Below are 20,208 nucleotides of genomic sequence, written 5' to 3' on the forward strand. Positions count from 1 at the left end.
AAGCTTTTCACAGTATTTTACTGTGTAATTCACTGTGAAATACTAGTGACAATAAATAAATCTTTAATTCATTTAATAAATTCTGCTATTCTGCCCAATCTGACTAGATCCTTTGTATTGTGCTGTCATCTAAGGCTTTCCTCCTCACTTTTTACCACAGCAATGATTTTTGTGTCGTCTGCAAATGTGCTGATTGAACCTCTCACATTCATGTCTAGTTCACTTAACATACACAACCAACAGCAAAGAGCACAACACCAAATCCTGTGGTATGCCACCGGACACAGGGATCCAGTCACAAAAATAACCTTTGACCATTGTTTTGTGCCTCCGGCCACGAAACCAATTTTGAATTCAGTGTCCCACCCCCTGCAAGGATGTTGGTCCCACTTCAGTCCAAGTGCAACCCAGCAGACATGTATAGCTTCTGCCTTCCCCAGAAATGAATCAAGTGATCCAGGAATCTAAAGCCCTTCCTCCTGCCCCAGTTCTATAGCCACACATTTGTCTGCTGTGTCTGCCTGTTCCCAAGCAGGTAGCATCAGAAGTAATTGGAGATTATAGCCCTCAAGGTCCTGTTTTGTAGCCTGCTGGCTCGCTCCCTAAATTCTGTTGCAGGATCTCAGTCCCCTTTCTACCTATGCTGTTAGTGCCAATGTAGGGGGCATGTTAGCTCAGTTGGCTGGATGGCTGGTTTGTGGTGCAGAGTGATGCCAACAGTGTGGGTTCAATTCCCACACTAACTTAGATGACCATGGAAGACTCTTCTTCTCAACTTCTCCCCTTGTCTGAGGTGTGGTGGCCCTCAGTTTCAACCACCACCAGTCATCTCTGTGTAATGAGGGAGCAGCCCTATGGTCTGCTGGGGTAATGGTGACTTTATCTTGCCAGTATCAACCCATAACCTCTGACTGTTTGCCCCTCCCTTCAGAACGCTCTATAGCTGTTCAGTTATCATCATAGCATCCCTAAAGTGTAGAGACAGGCCCTTCGGCCCAATAAGTCCACACAGACCCTCCAAGCGTCCCACCCAGACCCATTCCCCTATAACCCACCTAATCTACACATCCCTGAACAACATGGGCAGTTTAGCGTGGCCAATCTACTTAGCCTACCCATCTTTGGATTGTGGTACGAAACCCACGCAGACACGGGGAGAATGTGCAACCTCCACACAGACAGTCCCACATGGGGGTAATCAAACCGGGATCCCTGGCGATGTGAGGCAACAGTGCTAACCACTGAGCCACTGTACCGCCACAGTTATGTTTTTGCTCTAGGCAACACATCATCCTGGCATTAAATCTGTCTTTGCAGAGATGCCTGTCTGCACCCTTTATTACTGAGTCTGTTATCACTATTGTTCTTCCTTTCCTTCTCCTCCCTCCTCGAACAGCTGAACACTCTCCAGAGTAAATTTCACTCTCAGCGTTTAAGAACACAATAACTATTCTGGAGTGAGATGCGCTCTGGGGCTTTCCTGGCTACCTCCCTGCCTGCCTCCCTTCTGATTGGTGGTCACCTGTTCACTCCCCTAATGCACTTCCTGAAAGTGTGAGGGATGACCATGTGTAAAAAACATGGTATTCCCATCGCTCAGTCTCATGAATGCATTGAAGTGCCTCTAGCCAATGCTCAAGGTCCAAAGCCTGGTGTTCAAGTGTTCAAGCTAGTGGTGCTTTCTGCAGACACGGTCATCTGCAGACAATGCCAGGAGCATCTAAGACCTTCCCCACACTGCAAGCTGTGGAATACATGGGACTGAGCTCACCTAGCATGTCTCAAGTTATTCTTAAATAATTTTCCTATTTGGCTTAAGTTTCTTGTGCTGTGAACTCTAAACTGTAGACTAGCAAAATGTGGAAATTCTTTGCTCTTACTGACAACACTTTGCTCTTACTCTCTCTGCTGTGCCTACAAATTCTTTCTTATGCTAGTTTAGAAAATTCTCACAATTACTGGAGTTGAAACACAGTCCCTGACAACAATCAACTCATGACTTTCCTCGCTCTCACGCTCTTTTCAAACTCAGCCCAGTAGCCAAGGACAGGATTTCCCCACAAGCCCAACTCCTTTTCCCCCCGGAAGGTAAGTGACTCAAAGCAGTAACTTCAAGTAAAATGCTAAATCGCAGGCAAGCAGTCCTAGATTTCACACAAGATTGACTCTTAAACATGAGATCTTTTATTTCTAATTTCAAAAATATATTTTATCATTAACAAATCTGTGTATATATACATTGATACAAAGGCAGTTAAGTTTTGTACAGTTGCATATCAAACAAACAAAATGTTGAACTTTGACTCTATTCCAAAAAACAACAAAGACCTCCCTGACACAAAACTAATATTTACATATATTTGAGGCAGTAGGAAGGTCTGATAACTGAACAGACCCTCATTTACCTTCAGCAGGAAGACCTCAGACAGTGGTCTTTCCCCACTGCACCTGGTTTAGTGCGTCTCTCAGCATGTAGTCCTGGACCTTGGAATGTACTAGTCTGCAGCACTCAGTTGGGGTCAATTTCTTGTTCTGGAAGAGCAACAAGTTTTAGGCGGATCAAATGGCCATCTTTCGCTGAGTTGATAGTCCTCCAGGTGCAGCTGATGTTTGTCACAGTGTGCGACCCGAGGAACAGACTACAGAGAATAAAGTCTCGTGTCACGGAGCTGCTTTAGACGAACCTTGACAAAAACCCCTGCATTTTCCTCCAGACTTCCTTTTGCAAAGGTACATTCCAGAAGGAGATGTGTGACAGTCTCAACCCCCCACAACCACTTGGAGTGTAGCGTGCAGTGGTGCAGGCTGACCAGGCATATATAAAGGATCTCACAGGTAGCACCCTTCTCACCACCAGCAAAGCGATGGCTTGGTGCTTGTTAGAAAGTTCTGGTGGTGAGGCATTTGGCCAAATTACTTTGACAGTCTGCTCAGGGAGCCATGCAACAGAATCCACTCTCTCCTTTTCTGACAGAGCATCGAGGAAGCTACTTGCTGACCACTTCCTGTCTCCAAACTCATGGTGTCACCACTCTGCGGTTGGGAACTCACTGACTTCCTATCCTCACCTCAACCACTTGTCTCAGTGACACTGACTCCCTGAGTCACAGAGTCCTTACATCTCCTGCTCCTCTCCTGAGAAGCAATCGTTCTACCCACTGAGCTACAGTTAACACATCCAGATGAGGCTGTTAAAACAAGCCAGTTAGTTTATTTAAAGACGGTTCAGCAACGTTTATGATAATTTTCTTGCCTTGTCTAATTATAATTCAGCAACTTTGCCTTACACATCAAAATTGTGGTGATTCTTTGCATTGACTTTATAAATTGTCCAAATGTTACTCCAAACATTCTTTCTTGTATTTCCGTCTTACAATCCTGTTCTAAGCAAGTTGTGGTCTTTCTGGAGGACACTTCCAAGCATGCACCTTTGTTATCCTAACCCAAATAATGTGTGAGCCTCGGGATATAGAATGGGTATCAAGCAATCATTCTCAAACTTGTTTACAATTCTGGCAGCTCACTACTGCACTGTACCTAAACCCCTTGTGTGTCTCTCTCAATTCCATCTCCCCTGCCCACGAAAAATCTACCAATTGTGAAATGAATGCTCTCCATCCACCCCCTCTCCTGGCTGACATATGTGATGTAACCATCAAGACTTTTGTCGTTTAAAAAAAGATACTGCAGATGCTGGGAATCTGAAATAAACACAGAATGTTGGAGAAACTCGGCAGGTCTGGCAGTGTTTGTGGAGCGAGAAAGAGTTGATGTTTCAAGTCTGGTATGACTCTGTTTCGGAACTTCCCTGTAAAAGAGAACTGTCTCATATTATATTTGGAAGACAGTGTTAGTCGTACCTGTGCTCAAAATATCATATAAAATGCACTGCAGTGATGTGCCAAACCTCCTTTGCCTGCACCTTCCAAACCAGTGATATGTACCACCGGAGGGACAAGGGCAGCAGACTCATGGGATCACTGCCCCCGCAAGTTCCCCTCCAAGTCACACCATATTCTGACTTTGAACCATCTCCCCATTTCTTTGCTGTCGCTAGGTCAGAATTCCTGAAAATCCCTTTCTAATAGCAGTTCTGGTGTATCTACATTGCAAGGGCTGCAGCTGTTCAAGAAGGCAGCTCACCATCACCTTCTCAAGGACAGTTAGGGGTTGGTTATAAATATGGGCCTGCATATGAATTAGGAAAATCATCTGAACCTTTCTGCAGAAAGCATTATTGTGGCCTTGTGTGTATATATTTTTTATATTGTACCTAATATGTTTTATGATCATTTAAATGTTTCTTCTTCATACCTTCTTTGCTGAAACCCATGTTTTTAGAAGGGCAAGAACAGATATCATTTTGTTTTATTTTTCCACAGCTTGATCTTTATGGTTCCCGCTGCATGTTCTCTTTTCCCTCAGAGGTGGTGAGTGAACACTTAACATTCTGGATGATTAGCACTCGAGAGTTGTTTCAAACTCCAGGGTTTGTTAAAATTGATGTATGAAGAGAATATCTCGTACTGAATTACTGGAATTTAATACCACCCACTGAACAGGCCAGAAATAACACAAGAGCCTGCTCTGAATTTGGCTTCCAAAAGTGTCTCTCTGCTTGAAATTAACACCAGACTGATAGATGGAGGCAAGGAACATCATGAAAAGAATTGGAGCTAGAGATGTGGGCAAAAACACCTCTGTTTTTATACTGGGCCAGGTAGCAGATTCCCATCAGAACTTCAGTCCCTGTGGCTGAACCTTGTGGAAAGGATATTGGTCAGATGTTCATAAGTTGGCGGATATGTTCATTTCATAATATAAAATATCTTCCTAATGATTCAGTAAGTTACACTTGACTGAAAGCATACCCCACAGCAGACAAGACAATGTCAATGTCCTCTGTCTTTTTAAGCCAGCTGGCCCACCCTTCAGTTTTGGAGGATGATATTGATCGAGTGGGGTGCTAACTTTCTGAGTGACTACGGGAGCTGATGCCTGAGAATTTTCCTAAATGTGGAGTGTAGCAGACAGGGATATGGAACATGCCATGTGTTTGTATGCATGTCTGTATTTGTCCAAAGAGAGGAAGATAGATACCAGAGGTCAAAGATTGGTTTGACGAGTCCAGGCATATACATTTCTAGTCAGAGTTTAATTTCAACTTGCACATCACAAACTTCCAACGACTCTGATCACTTGCTCCCCCTGAAATACATGCCTGTTCTCACCCATTATTCCTGATTTAACTTGAAACCATCACTCATTCCTGTCAGCCCCTACTGTGGGATATACAGCTGTGCATCCAGCGCCTGGAAAGGGGGTGATACTGAGCTGTGTTTCCATCTCCTGTAGAGAAGGCAACCAAGAGGGTCACTTCCAGGTCAGGACTGAAATGTCCATTTCTAACTGAATCACGGATGCTTATTTAATCGTAGTGCTAAACTGTTATCTGGACAAAGATACTTTGAATTCTAATTGTTGTTGTAGGTACACTGCTGTATTCTGAAAGGTTGACTCTCTCTCTCTTTCTCTCTCTATTTTTCTACAGTTCTATGAAAGCTTCTAAATTGGAGCCAGAGCTGAGAGATTCAATAGCTGCAAAGTATGGAGACAAAGTGAAATATGTCTATTTCAACAAGGGGCTGTAGACTTTAGGTGGCAATATCCTGTGAAGAGCTGAGGACTCCTTTAGTTTTTGAACTTATCTCAAAATAACAAGGGGTACAGTTAAGAAAAAAAGTTATTGCATATAAAACTCTTAATACTATCAACTCCTGTTGAGATCCTACCACACCAAAGAGTCACTTTTGGGCTATTTGCTCCAATGTGTTTACCATCTGTTAATATTTTTCAACACAGTGACTTGGCAGCAGAATCAAAACTCACTTCACACGCACAGAAAACTGAGAGACATCAGACTGAATTGAATCGGATTATATGGTTACATATATAGATAGCTACACCATTTCTAGGAAGTCATGTTCAATGTGACCACTGGCATTTTCCCAGTTGGAAGTGAAAGGAATATGAGAGGGCAGTAAATGTTTTACACTGTTGTGATTTATTGCCTTATTTTTCTTCTGTTGCCAAAAGGAGGGTAATGGGTCATTAAATTAAACACTAATACAAAAGGAATAGATTGTGAATGCTGCAGATTTCAAAAGAAAGCCGAAAGGTTGACTCTGTTTCTCTCCCTATTGAATGTTACCAACATTTTCTGAAGTTTTGTCAAATTGTCCCAATTCAACCCTTTTCTAATTTTAGAAACCTCAATCAGCTTACTTTGTTTAATGTGAATGTAGATTGTGGACTGCTTGAATACATACTGAGTGACTCCTTTCCAAATCCTTTAAATGGTCACATGCACCGTTCCCCTATTCTTGCATCAATATTGACTTGGCGCGTCACTTTGATGTGGGATCTTCTCAGAGATCAGAGATCTGCGCTGAATTCTTGATTGACACTCAGCGTGCAGTACCAAGGGACTGTTGCAAACTTGGGGTTTCTGTCTTTCAAATCAGACATTAAACCAGGACTCTCTCAAATGAGTGTGGGAGACCACACGATACTATTTCAAAGAATCCTAGAGTGTTTAGCTCTGGAGCCCTAAGAACATCTATTGCTCAGTCAATAATAATTAGGGTGCGGTGGCAAAGTGGGAAGGCGTTGGTCTCAGAGACTGAAGTCCCACCCTTGCCTAGCAGGGCATTGGTTGTAAGGGGCAACATGGTGGCTCAGTGGTTAGCACTGCTGCCTCACAGTGCCAGGGATCCAGGTTGAATTGCACTCTCTGGTGACCCTCTGTGTGGGGTTTGCCATTCTCCCGGTGTCTGCATGGGTTTCCGCAGGGTATTCCAGTTTCCTCCCACTGTCCAAAGATGTGCAGGATAGGTGGATTGACCATGCTAAATTGCCTGTTGTGTCCAGGGGTGTGTAAATTAGGTGGGTTACAGGGGAACAGGTCTGGGTGGGATGCTCTGAGGGTCATTTTTGACTTCTTGGGACAAAGGGCTTGTTTCCACAGTGTAGGGATTATATGAATTATATAATTTAAGAGTCTATCTGGACACTTCCACTAGTAGAAAGGCCAATATCTAGTGGATATATAATTAAGGTCAGCAGAAGGCTAAAAGTCAATTCAGTCAACATTTTTTTACCCTAGAGGATGTTGGGAGTCTGGAACTCATTGCCTGAAAGTGTGATTGAGTAGAAATGTGTAATATTTGAGCAGTGTTTCATTATTTACTCAAGGGTCATTGGACCAAGAATTGGAGCTGCCAGGACTATTCAGCTCCTGACCTCATTACAGCCTTGGCTCAAACATGAAGAAAAGAGTGAATTCCAAAGGTGAGGTCAGAGTGATAGCCCTTGACATCAGGGTCGAATTTGACCAAGTGTGGCATGAAAGAGTCTGAACAAAACTGGAATCAATAGGAATCGGGGGCATACACTGGGCTGGCCTGGCACATAGGAAGAAGGTTGCGGTTGTTGGTGGTCAGTATTCTCAGCTTCAGGACATCTCTGCAGAGTTCCTTAGGGTAGTGCTCTAGGCCCAATCATCTTCAGCTGCTTTATCATTGACCTTACCTCCATCATAAGGTCAGAAGTGGGCATATTTGCTGATGATTGTGCAATGTCCAGCACCATTCGCAGTTCCTCAGATGCAGACACAGTCCATGTCCAAATGCACTAAGACCTGGATCATATCCACATTTGGGCTGAAAAGTGGCAAGTAATAATCATGCCATACAAATGTCAGGCTATGACCATGGTCAATAAGAGACAATCTAATCACTGGCCCTTGATAATTGATGGTGTTACCATCACTGAGTCCCCAACCATCAACATCCTGGGGGTTACCAGTGGCCAGAAACCAAACTGGATTTACCATATAAATACATTGGCTACAAGAGCAAATTGGAGGGTAGGAATTGGAGACGGTAGGGACTGCAGATGCTGGAAGCTAAAGTCAACAATTGCGGAGCTGGAAAAGCACAGCAGGTCAGACAACATCCAAGGAGCAAGGAAAGTCAATGTTTTGGATCAAAACCCCAGCCTATCTGATGTTTCCTAATCAGTCAGACCATCCAGACCAGGTAACATCCTTATAAATCTCCTCTGCACCCTCTCTACAGAAATTGAAAATAACTCAAGATATCACTGAAAATGAAGATTAATAACACGAGGAGAGGTTTTGAAGGACAGCAATTGTCTTTAAAAACATTCTATACTCTGTATAGGTTTGATAGCCAGAAAGACTGGTATTTACATGGCAACTTTCATGAACGTGGAATGTCCTAAAGCTCTTTACAACTGATGAGTACTTTTGAGATGTAGTCACAGTTGCATTATAGGAAATGTAACAGCCACCAACAGCTGCTACCAAAACCAAAATGCCTGGATATTCTTACAATTAGTAAGAACTGCCAGTGCTGATTTCTGAGATAACACAGTGTGGAGCTGGAGGAAAGACCAGGCCAGGCAGCATCAGAGGAGCAGGAAAGCTGACGTTTCAGCTCTTGACCCTTCTTCAGAAGAAGGTCCATTTCTGAAGAAGTGTCTAGACCCGAAGTATCAGCTTTCCTGCTCCTCTGATGTTGCCTGGCCTGCTGTGTTCATCCAGCTCTACAGCTTGTTACCTTATGCCTGGATACTCTGCTGTAAGTGATATTGGTTAGTGGATAATGATTGGGCTCGGAGACTGAATAGAACTTCCTAGTTCCTCTACAGGAAGAAAGAACGCCACAGGATCTTGTGCATGACAGGACCCTGGTTTAACAATTCATCTGAAGGGTAAGGCATCCAATAATGAAGCAGTCTGAACCAGCAGAGGTTTTAACGTCAACACTGAAATCCTGGGATAGGACTGAAGACCACAAAGCCCAGCTGCAGAGGCTAACAGACTACCACCTGCACCAGAGCTGCCATGCAATGATGCAGCTCAGTGACAACATTTTTCTAGCTGTGACTCCACCAGTTACAGTTATATTACATGTAATCTCCTCTTGAACAGGTTTTCTCTCAGGTTTTAGCTAACGGCGGGAAGAGTCCTTGTGTATATTTAAGGCTGTGCTAGATTCTTGATGAGTTGGGGAATAAAGGGTCATGGTGAAAGTGCAGGAAAGTGGATGTGAGGATAGTTGCTTCCTGTTGAATTACAGAGCAGGCTTGAGGGGCTGAATGGCCTGCTCCTGATCCTATTTCTTAATGTTTTGTTGATTTCTTACAGCAAGTTTTGGGTTTGAGTACTCTATGGCATATTGCCAACTTTACGTGTTTAAACATATGGCTCCTAAAAGGAACATTTGAAGTATTCCACTCACAGTCTCCACTTGCCAGTTACCCTCAGTTACTTTGTGCTGAAACACAGTTACAATGACTTTACATTGAGACACAATTGGTCCAGTTGCTCGGGGATGGTGGTCTTTTAATAAGCTGTGAGGAGCTGGTGCGAAGCAAACTTTTTCAAAAAAAAACTTCTAAACTTTTTTTTCACAAAATTTATTCCCGGAATGTGAACATCACTGGCAATATTTCCTGCTCATCCCTAGGAATGTGGTGGTAAGCCTCCTTGAATCACTGCAGTCTGTGTGGTGTCACCACACAGTGCTGTGCGGGTGGGAGTTCCAGATTCTGACTCAGCGACACCGCGGGAGCATTGAAATATTTCCAAGTCACAGTGTGAGAGTGGAATGGAATGTGCAGGGGGTGGCATTCCCACCTGGCACATGTCTTTGTTCTTCTTGGCAGTGGAGCTTGCAGGAATTCAGGAGAAACATCTCCACCCAAAGCGTAGTAAAAATGTGGATTTCACAAACATAGGGTGAGAGCCATAGTTGCATTTCAGGAAAATGCATGAGTGAGCAAAGAATAGCAGATAGGGCTAGATGAAATAGGTTGGAAGAAAGTCAAAATGGAGCCCAAGACTTGGGCATAACATGCACTGAATAGCCTGTTAATGTGCTGTAAATACCATGTCATGCTATGTATATTTAACTTTGGTAAGTCATAAAGACAGATGGCTTCACACCTGCTGTCTATGTGTAACACCTCAGTACAATGTAGTTAATGAACCTGAATAACTGATGGGATGTATAACTGGCAGCAGGACATTACTACTCTGTTTCATGACCCCACCACTCCCCCTTGCGCCTCGGAATTCTGAAGCTGTTCTCTGTTTAATTAACGCTTTTTTTTCATTCTTCCTGCCAAAGTGAATAACTTCACATTTTCCCACCTTTACTCCATCTGCCAGATTGCCCAGTCACTCAACCTATCTATGTGTCTGCACCCTCCTGAAGTCTGCTTGACACCGTACTTTTGACCCATCCCGGTGTCATCTGCAAATGTAGCTCCCATGTCTTCAGTCCCCCCATCTAAGTCATTGGTATAAATTGTAAAAACTTGAGGCTCCAACATAGATCTCAGCAGGACTCCACCAGTTATACCCGAATTATTTAAGCATGTTGAGTTTTCTGCCTGCCAGCCAGTCTCCCATCCTTACTGATATGTTCCTGCATACACAACAAATTTCTATTTTGTACATTTATCTTTTAGGTATCACCTTGTTAAATCCAGGTATGGTACATTTCCGGGCTCTCTTCAATGCTCAATGTAGTTTACTCCTTCAAAGAATTCCAATAAATTGCTTAAACATGATTTCCTTTTCACAAAACCATGCTCACTCTTTATGATTACCTCGAGATTTTCCAAAATACCCTTTTGTAATCTCCATAATAATCAAATCAAACACCTTTCCCACAACATACAAGCTAACAGGTCTATGGTTTCCTGTTTTCAGCCTCCCTTCTTGAAGAAATTAGTTACATTTGCTATTTTTCAGTCTGAAGGAAGCTTTCTGAAATCTAAGGAATTTTGGGAAATGAACATCAGTGTATCAGTTGTCTCATTAGCCAGCTCATTTAAGGACATGGGATGAAGTCCATCAGGACCCAGGGACTTATCAGTACTCAGTTCTATCAGTTTATTAAAACTGCTTCCTTGGTGATTGTAATGTCATCAAGTCCATCTCTTCCTTCCAGCTTCTAATTTACAGTTATTATTGGAGTGTGTTTTGTAAGCTGTATAATGAAGACAAGAAGCAAAGTATTTTTCCATGGTGTGGTCAATGAGGGAGATGATGACCGATTGATATTATCGCTAGCCTATTAATTCAGAAACTCAGGTAACATTCTGGGGACCTGGGTTTGAATCCTGTCACGGAAGAAACTGGAATTTGAATTCAATAATTACCTGGAATTAGAAGTCTAATGATGACCATTGTTGATTTTTGGGAAAACCCATCTTGTTCACTAATTACCTTCAGGGAAGGAAGCTGCCACCCTTACCTGGTCCAGCCTACATGTGACTCCAGACCCACAGCAATGTGGTTGACTCTCATCTGCCCTCTAAAATAGCCTAACAAGCCATTCAGTTCAAAGGCAACTAGGGACAGGCAATAAATGCTGGCCAGTCAGCAATGCTCATGTCCCACGAGTGAATTAGTTGATGTAAAATATTTCTTTTGCCCTGTGCTTTTTCCAACCTCTTTCCCGCCTGTTTGACTCCAGACACCTGGGTCAGCAGTGAGGAGTCCCTGTGCATTAATGCTGGTCAATCTGAGGTCTCGCAGAGAGGCATGGGCGACCTATCACTTTTATGTTGGCAGCAAGATTGCCAAAGAGCACGTCATTGGACATATGGCTGCCCTCTATTTGGTGCGTGTTACACAGCTACTGGAGTTACTGCTGACTCAGGGCATGCAAGCTTGCAATCCCTGCACACAGGTCCATGGCCATACTCAGCGCTCTGTCCTTCCAAGAGATGTCCAAGGCAGCCCTCGAGGTAAAAAGCTGTTGAAAGCGGAGGCAGAAGAGTATCTCATAGAAACCAATAAAACGGGGTAGATGCAGGGAGGATGTTCCTAATAACCCAGAGCCCAGGATCACAGCCTAAGGATACAAGGTAGGCCATTTACAACTGAGCTGAGGAGAAATTACTTCAGCAAGTGAGTGGTGCCACACTAAATGTTTGAGCTAAACACTGAATGCTTTCAAGAAAGAGTTAGACATTGCTCTTGGAGCCAAAGGGATCAAATGGGATGGAGCGAAAGCTGGAGTGGAGTTCTGAGTTGGGTGGTCAGCAATGATCATATTGAATGATGGAACAGGCTGAAAGGGTCAAATGGCCTACTACTGCTCTTATTTTCTAAGCTTCTGTTGTTTAGTGCTTTTCCTGGTTTGCTTGTCTATGGGTCACTCCTGCAAAGGAGGGTGCATGCACAAACCTGATACACACAGAGCTTTGGATTTGCTGTTGGTCATACTTGGCTTCTGAACTTTAACATGAAAACTGCAGCCTTCACATTCTTGATCACAAAGTGTGAAGCTGGATGAACACAGCAGGCCAAGCAGCATCTTAGGAGCACAAAAGCTGATGTTTCGGGCCTAGACCCTTCATCGCCTTCACGTTCTTGATGCTGATTTTGGCATCAAGGTTCAGCTTACTCGTAATAAAACAGCCATTTGCAGCTTAATTCACTCTGGATCATTTAAAAGTTTAGCCTCATTGTCTTGGGAATATGCAACTGTGGAGTGTTTGTGAAAGCAATAAACAAATGATAATGAGATCGTAAGAACTGCCGATGCTGGAGCCTGACATAACACAGTGTGGGAGAGCTGGTTGAACACAGCAGGCCAAGCAGCATCAGAGGAGCAGGAAGGCTGACATTTCGGGTTGGGAATCTTCTTCAGAAAAATTTTTCTGCCTGGCCTGCTGTGTTCCTCCAGCTCCACACTGTGTTATAACAAATGATAATGGGTTTGTTAGGAAACCTGTTATCTCAGTCTGCAGTAAAAGGGCTGGGATGGGGGTGGGGTGAGTTGGTAAAGGGGATATTATGAGCTGGATATGACATATTCCTGCAGGGTGTGTTTTCGGATGGGTCACATATAAAATGGGATGGGTGCTCAGCCAATTGCCTTCCGACAATGCCCTCTCCTCCCACCACAAACTCATCCCCCAAGGTATGGGCACTGAATAAATGATTTGGTAGATCTATCTTGTCAAGAGCTTGATTGAGCCAAAAGGATGGACAAGCAAGCTAAGATAAGCACTGAACATGCAAATACAGAAAGTAGGTAAGTGAGTAGGCCATTTGGCCCTTCAAGCCTGTTCTGCTATTCAATATGATGCTAATCTTGCCCGTACCATCAACAGATTGTGTGAAGGCAGCTGGTCAGCAATGGGCAATACTTTTCTTTTTGAACTTTGGAATGGGCGAGTGGATAGAAGGTTTGCCCTTTGATCATTGAGTCTGCCTCCTCCAAGAAGATAGAAACCTCCCTCCCTCCCACAAGTTCCTTTGTACCTGCTTCTACATCAAAACCCACCATCCCTCCTCCTACCACTCCCCAAAGTCGGCATCCCTGACCCTGCCCATTTGCCTCCATCCCAGACTTACCACCCTTTAGGATCTGTCTGCCTTGGCCTGCCTGGCAGTGTCAGCTAGTGAGCTATGCAGTTGTTGCCAGCTCCAGGCTGTGGTCTGCCTTTTCAGGTGAGGGGCAGAGATCCTATTTTCAGCCTGTTAATGTTCTTCTCTGGTCGATCTTTGACCAGCTTCTTAGTCAGGAATAGGTGGGAGGGACTGAGCAATCAGCACCACCCTGCCAAGGTCGACCTCTTAATATTTAGCTCAATGTTTATAAAAATCATCATTGGCAACCATACAGTGTGGAGGCAGGCCATTCAGCCCATACCAAGCCTCTGAAGGGCATCCCACCCAGACCCATCTCCCCTTCCCTATAACCCTGCAGTTTCCTCAGCTAACCCACCCAGCCTGCATATCCCTGAACACTACGGGGCAATCTAGCATGGCCAATCCATCCTAACCTGCACATCTTTGGACTGTGGCAGGAAACTGGAGAAAACCCACACAGACACAGGGAGAATGTGTAAACTCCATGCAGTTACCCCACGCTGGGATTGAACCCAGGTCCCTGGCACAGTGAGGCAGTAGCTCTAACCCTATCGCCGATGTGTCACCCCAATTGCTAATGAATACGATTGCCCACCTTGGTTCTGTGGGTCTTTGTGTGGCTGATAAATTGGATCCACATCTTCAACCACACATTTGGTAGGTGCTTCTGGGAAGTGGCCCTTGAGCTCAAAATCACTACACACCTTTCTCTGATTCATTTTCCATCTTTCCTCCTGCCAACGGGTGTTCTCAAAGAATTGTGTCCCTTCTTTCAAGGGCTTCCTCCAAGTCGATACAGTCGAATGAGAGTCTCCTATGTGCTGACATATGACTAAGAGCTGCATAGAAGTTTTATTTAAAAGGCAGCCAAATGCTGGCGATTAACCCTCAGTGTGGGAGAAAGGTTAATGGGGCATGATTTTAACTCTGTGTCAGTGGACGGGTTTTGAATGAGTTAAAATCTCACCCATGGACTTGAGGGAACAGCCCTTTTCAAGCACTGAATCTGTATACAATCATATCATAGCTCACTGAATCTCTCAGATAACAAAGTGTGGAGCTGGATGAACACAACGGCCAAGCAGCATCTTAGGAGCACAATGATGCTTAGATGCTGCTCGGCCTGCTGTGTTTATCCAGCTCCACACTTTGTTATCTCGGATTCTCCAGCATCTGCAGTTCCCATTATCACTGAATCTCTCAAGGAAGATACAGACCATTGATCCAGGGTAAAACTGTATGAAAATATCTTTTTGCTCCCATCCTCCCCAATATCACCTTGAAGATCCATCATATAGCCTGAAGCCATCTGATTTGGTTTGGCTATTTGAATTATTTTGAGTCTGGCCTGCCATTCGATGATGGCTGATATGTTTGTCAAACCCACTCTCCTGCCTCCCCTGAGTTTTCCACAGATTCACCACCCTCTGGCTGAAGAAATTCCTCCTCATCTCAGTTCAGAGCGGGCATCCCTTCAGTCTGAGGCTGCGAGCTCAGGTCCTATTCTCTGCTACTAGTGGAAACACCTTCTCACATCCACCGTATCCAAGTCTGTGTGATCCTGAGAGACCGAAACGAAAAATAACAGGGAAATAGAGTTTGGGGAATGTAAGTTTCGGTTGCATTTTGAATGAAGACATCATCTGTTATTCATTTTTCCTCTCACAAGGGTATTCCCCAGACATGGTTGTTATCAATCGGGGAGAAGATTCAGCACCACTCCTTGCAATTGCCTAACAGACGACTAATCCCTCTTGGTTACACAGGATCATATACAAACAATACAGAAACTAAATTTACATTGCTGCACTGTCTTCATGCAGCTTTTGTACCATTAATCAGAAGGAACTTTGCACTTTTCACAAGTGAATAATATAAAACAAAAAAAAAATCTGGCTGTTGGAGAGGATGTTGCCAAGGTTGGAGGGCTTGAGTTATAGGGAGAGGCCGAATCGGCTATATTCCCTGGAGTGTCAGAGGCTGAGGGGTGACCTTATAGAGGGTTATAAAATCTTGAGGGGCCTGGATAGGCTAAATAGACAAGGCTAATTTCCCAGTTAGGGAGTCCAAAACTAGAGGGCATTGGTTTAAGGTGAGAGGGGAAAGATTTAAAAGGGATCTATAGGGAAATGGTTTCACACAGAGGGTGGTGCGTGTATGGAATAAATTGCCAGAGGAAGTGGTGGATGCTGGTACAATTACATTGAAAAGGCACCTGGATGGGTACTTGAATAGGAAGGGTTTAGAGGGATATATGCCAAATACCTGTATTTAGGATATTTGGTCAGCATGGATGAGTTGGACCGAAGGGTCATTTTCCATGCTATACACCTCTATGACTCTATCTGAAACAAAAGCAGAAATTGCTGGTGCAACTCAGCAGGTCTGGAAGCATCTGTGGGGAGAAACAGTGTTAACATTTCAAGTCCATTCACCCATCATCATTCTTTTTCTCTCCACCACCAGACCTGCTGAGTTTTGCCAGCATTTTTTGATTTGTTGACGCAAGAAAGTGAGTAGGGACACGATCCCATTCATGAGGACAATGCAAGGCATCGTTTCAGCAAATAAAAGGTTATTTAGTTTGCATTGTTGTAGAGTACAAAGGAAGACAAGCATTGATATAGTGCCTTTCATGATCTCAGAATGCCCCAAAGTGTGTTAAGACAATGAAGTATACTTGAAAGGTAGAGACTGTTGCAACGTTGGCAGAAACATTTATAAATACAGAAAAACAATGTATCAGTACTCTCAAGAACCAATTTATAGGGTGGCACTGACACTATTGAATGAGTATTCTAGTACTAGTGATCCCATAATACAATTTTAAATTTCACCAAGCAGCTGGGAAACTTACAATTATTAGTAACAGTGGTTTTGAGATCACAGATTATCATAAAAAGATGTCTGGTAAACTAATGTCTTTTAAGGAAGTTAATTTGCTCTCCGTACCAGTCTGGCCTGTACGTAACCAGCAGCAAGATATTCGTTGCTTTACTACCACTCGAAAATGGACGAACAACCTGCTCAGTTGTATCGGGCCAGCATTTATTGCCCATCCCTATCAGTAATCTTCAGATCTTGTGAGTATATAAACAAAAGTGAGAATAGGGATTGGGAGAACTTTGGACTGTATTTCCACACTTTGAAAGGGAATTGTATCATAGACTGTTGATATGATGTTGATTCACCCCCTAAAACAGCATTTTGATTTGTAAAAGAAACATCCATTTTGCTAGGATTATTAAATGATTATCATTGCAGGGCAATAAAATGTGAGGCTGGATGAACACAGCAGGCCAAGCAGCATCTCAGGAGCACAAAAGCTGACGTTTCGGGCCTAGACTCTTCATCAGAGAGGGGGATGGGGGGAGGGAACTGGAATAAATAGGGAGAGAGGGGGAGGCGGACCGAAGATGGAGAGTGAAGAAGATAGGTGGAGAGAGTGTAGGTGGGGAGGTAGGGAGGGGATAGGTCAGTCCAGGGAAGACGGACAGGTCAAGGAGGTGGGATGAGGTTAGTAGGTAGCTGGGGGTGCGGCTTGGGGTGGGAGGAAGGGATGGGTGAGAGGAAGAACCGGTTAGGGAGGCAGAGACAGGTTGGACTGGTTTTGGGATGCAGTGGGTGGGGGGGAAGAGCTGGGCTGGTTGTGTGGTGCAGTGGGGGGAGGGGATGAACTGGGCTGGTTGAGGGATGCAGTGGGGGAAGGGGAGATTTTGAAACTGGTGAAATCCACATTGATACCATATGGCTGCAGGGTTCCCAGGCGGAATATGAGTTGCTGTTCCTGCAACCTTCGGGTGGCATCATTGTGGCAGTGCAGGAGGCCCATGATGGACATGTCATCAAGAGAATGGGAGGGGGAGTGGAAATGGTTTGCGACTGGGAGGTGCAGTTGTTTGTTGCGAACTGAGCGGAAGTGTTCTGCAAAGCGGTCCCCAAGCCTCCGCTTGGTTTCCCCAATGTAGAGGAAGCCGCACCGGGTACAGTGGATGCAGTATACCACATTGGCAGATGTTCGCTCCACACTGCCCTCCAACCCCACCACACCCGGCACCTTCCCCTGCAACCGCAGGAAATGCTACACTTGTCCCCACACCTCCTCCCTCACCCCCATCCCAGGCCCCAAGATGACATTCCACATTAAGCAGAGGTTCACCTGCACATCTGCCAATGTGGTATACTGCATCCACTGTACCCAGTGCGGCTTCCTCTACATTGGGGAAACCAAGCGGAGGCTTGGGGACCGCTTTGCAGAACACCTCCGCTCAGTTCGCAACAAACAACTGCACCTCCCAGTCGCAAACCATTTCCACTCCCCCTCCCATTCTCTTGATGACATGTCCATCATGGGCCTCCTGCACTGCCACAATGATGCCACCCGAAGGTTGCAGGAACAGCAACTCATATTCCGCCTGGGAACCCTGCCGCCATATGGTATCAATGTGGACTTCACCAGTTTCAAAATCTCCCCTTCCCCCACTGCATCCCTAAACCAGCCCAGTTCATCCCCTCCCCCCACTGCACCACACAACCAGCCCAGCTCTTCCCCCCCTACCCACTGCATCCCAAAACCAGTCCAACCTGTCTCTGCCTCCCTAACCGGTTTTTCCTCTCACCCATCCCTTCCTCCCACCCCAAGCCGCACCCCCAGCTACCTACTAACCTCATCCCACCTCCTTGACCTGTCCGTCTTCCCTGGACTGACTTATCCCCTCCCTACCTCCCCACCTACACTCTCTCCACCTATCTTCTTTACTCTCCATCTTCGGTCTGCCTCCCCCTCTCTCCCTATTTATTCCAGTTCCCTCCCCCCATCCCCCTCTCTGATGAAGGGTCTAGGCCCGAAACGTCAGCTTTTGTGCTCCTGAGATGCTGCTTGGCCTGCTGTGTTCATCCAGCCTCACATTTTATTATCTTGGAATCTCCAGCATCTGCAGTTCCCATTATCTCTGATACTATCATTGCAGGGCAGTTGAGTAAGGCTAAATGGTAGAAAGAAACTAAACTGTACAGAACCTTCAACACATCCTAAAGCACTTCATACAACAAAGCATATTAGGAAGGCTGTCCGTGTTGCAATGTTGTCAAACTCATCAGCAATCTGTGCATAGCACAGTCCCGTGAACTGAATATAAATATTGAATTCACTGTGTAATGTAGACTGCATGATTTATATATACTTTTAATATCCTTTCGATTTTGAAGTAATGACATACAGGTTTTATTACGTATCTGAAGGATTTAATACCACTTGATTATCTTGGAGTTGGGAGTTGGTGATAATCTCAGACCAGAAATATTTGGATATGTGGTTTTTTGAACCTGAGTATGTTTAAACTCTGATGTACGGCAGCTTCAGGAAGAAATTGTAAGAGCATGAATATATCTGTACTTGATGGTGTTGAGAAGGATGAGGTGGGATCTGACTGAAAAGTACAGACTGAAATATAGTCCAACATTGTCCCAATCCCTATTCTCACCTTTTTTTAGACATTAGCAAGATTTGACGATTACTGAGAGGGCCAGCATTTATTGCCCATACCCGTACAACTGTTAGTCCATTTCATAGGGATGCTATTTCAGAGGGATGCTATTTCAGAGGGATGGTAAGTGTTAATCATCTGGCTGTTGGTTACGTACAGGCCAGACTGGTAAGGAGAACAGATTATCTTCCTTAAAAGACATTAGTTTACCAGACATCTTTTTATGATGATCTGTGATCTCATAACCACTGTTACTTATAATTGTAAGTTTCCCAGCTGTTTTGTCACTAGTACTGGAATACTCATTCAATAGTATAACCGGTATCTGGCAAATTGATTCTTGAGTATGGTTACATTGTTTCTTCTGTATGTGTAAATGTTTATATTTATAAATGAGTCTCCTTCCCATGCATTAGATACTTTTTCCCCGATTGATAACAACCATGTCTGGGGAATTCCCTTGTGAAAGGGAAAACGAATAGCAGCTGGTGCCTTTGTTCAAAACATGACTGAAACACCACATTACCTAAACTCTACTTATTTGTTTTTTTATGTTTTGGTCTTTCCAGATCACCCATCACAGAGGATTAATTTTTTTTCTGCTCTTTTCTGCTTTTGTAACTTTTACACTGATGTGACCTCATATGTATGTCCAGGTTTGGGCTTATTATCAAGTTATGGTGAGGGTATTATGGTGATGGCCTAGTGGTATTATTGCTGAACTGCTAATCCAGAGATTCTGGGACCTGGGTTTGAATCCCACCATGGCAAACAGTGGAATGTGAATTCAGTAAAATATCTGGAATTGAGGATCTAATTATGACGATGAATCCATTGTCAATTGTTGGGAAAAACCCATCCAGTTCACTAATGTCCTGAAGGGAAGGAAACTGCCATTCTTACCTGGTCTGGCCTACATGTGACTCCAGACCCACAGCAATGTGGTTGACTTTGAACTGCCCTCTTGACATTTTGGGATGGGCAGTAAATACTGCCTAACCAGTGATGCCCTCATCCCGTGAATGAATAAAGGAAAGAAGTTCTCCCAGGCTGGCCCTGTGCCCAGCTTCGAGGGTGGAAACTCAAACCACTATTCCATGCCACAAAGTAGTGGTTGCTGGCTGCAACCCTGCGCTGGCTAATGTCCAAAAAGTCGGAAAAAAGACAAAGATTTTCCTGGAAGGATCTGTACAAGAAGGAATCTTTTCATCCGGAGACAGCCACCCCTCCCCTCAGCTG

General features: G+C 44.3%; 1 protein-coding gene across 6 annotated transcripts in view; it reads left to right on the forward strand.

The window, feature by feature from the left end:
• Positions 1-6,063, forward strand: part of sfxn2 (sideroflexin 2) — a 78,446-nt gene extending 72,383 nt beyond the window's left edge. For all 6 annotated transcript variants that reach the window (XM_048551494.2, XM_048551493.2, XM_059652966.1 and 3 more), the window contains 2 exons: positions 4,383-4,430; positions 5,552-6,063. In XM_048551494.2, the coding sequence (XP_048407451.2) occupies positions 4,383-4,430; positions 5,552-5,651 (148 nt within the window). In that variant the 3' untranslated portion in view covers positions 5,652-6,063. The remainder of the gene's footprint in view (positions 1-4,382; positions 4,431-5,551) is intronic.
• Positions 6,064-20,208: the final 14,145 nt, after the last annotated feature.

This window comes from Stegostoma tigrinum, chromosome 20 (genome assembly GCF_030684315.1).
Source record: "Stegostoma tigrinum isolate sSteTig4 chromosome 20, sSteTig4.hap1, whole genome shotgun sequence".
NCBI classification, from domain to species: Eukaryota; Metazoa; Chordata; class Chondrichthyes; order Orectolobiformes; family Stegostomatidae; genus Stegostoma; species Stegostoma tigrinum.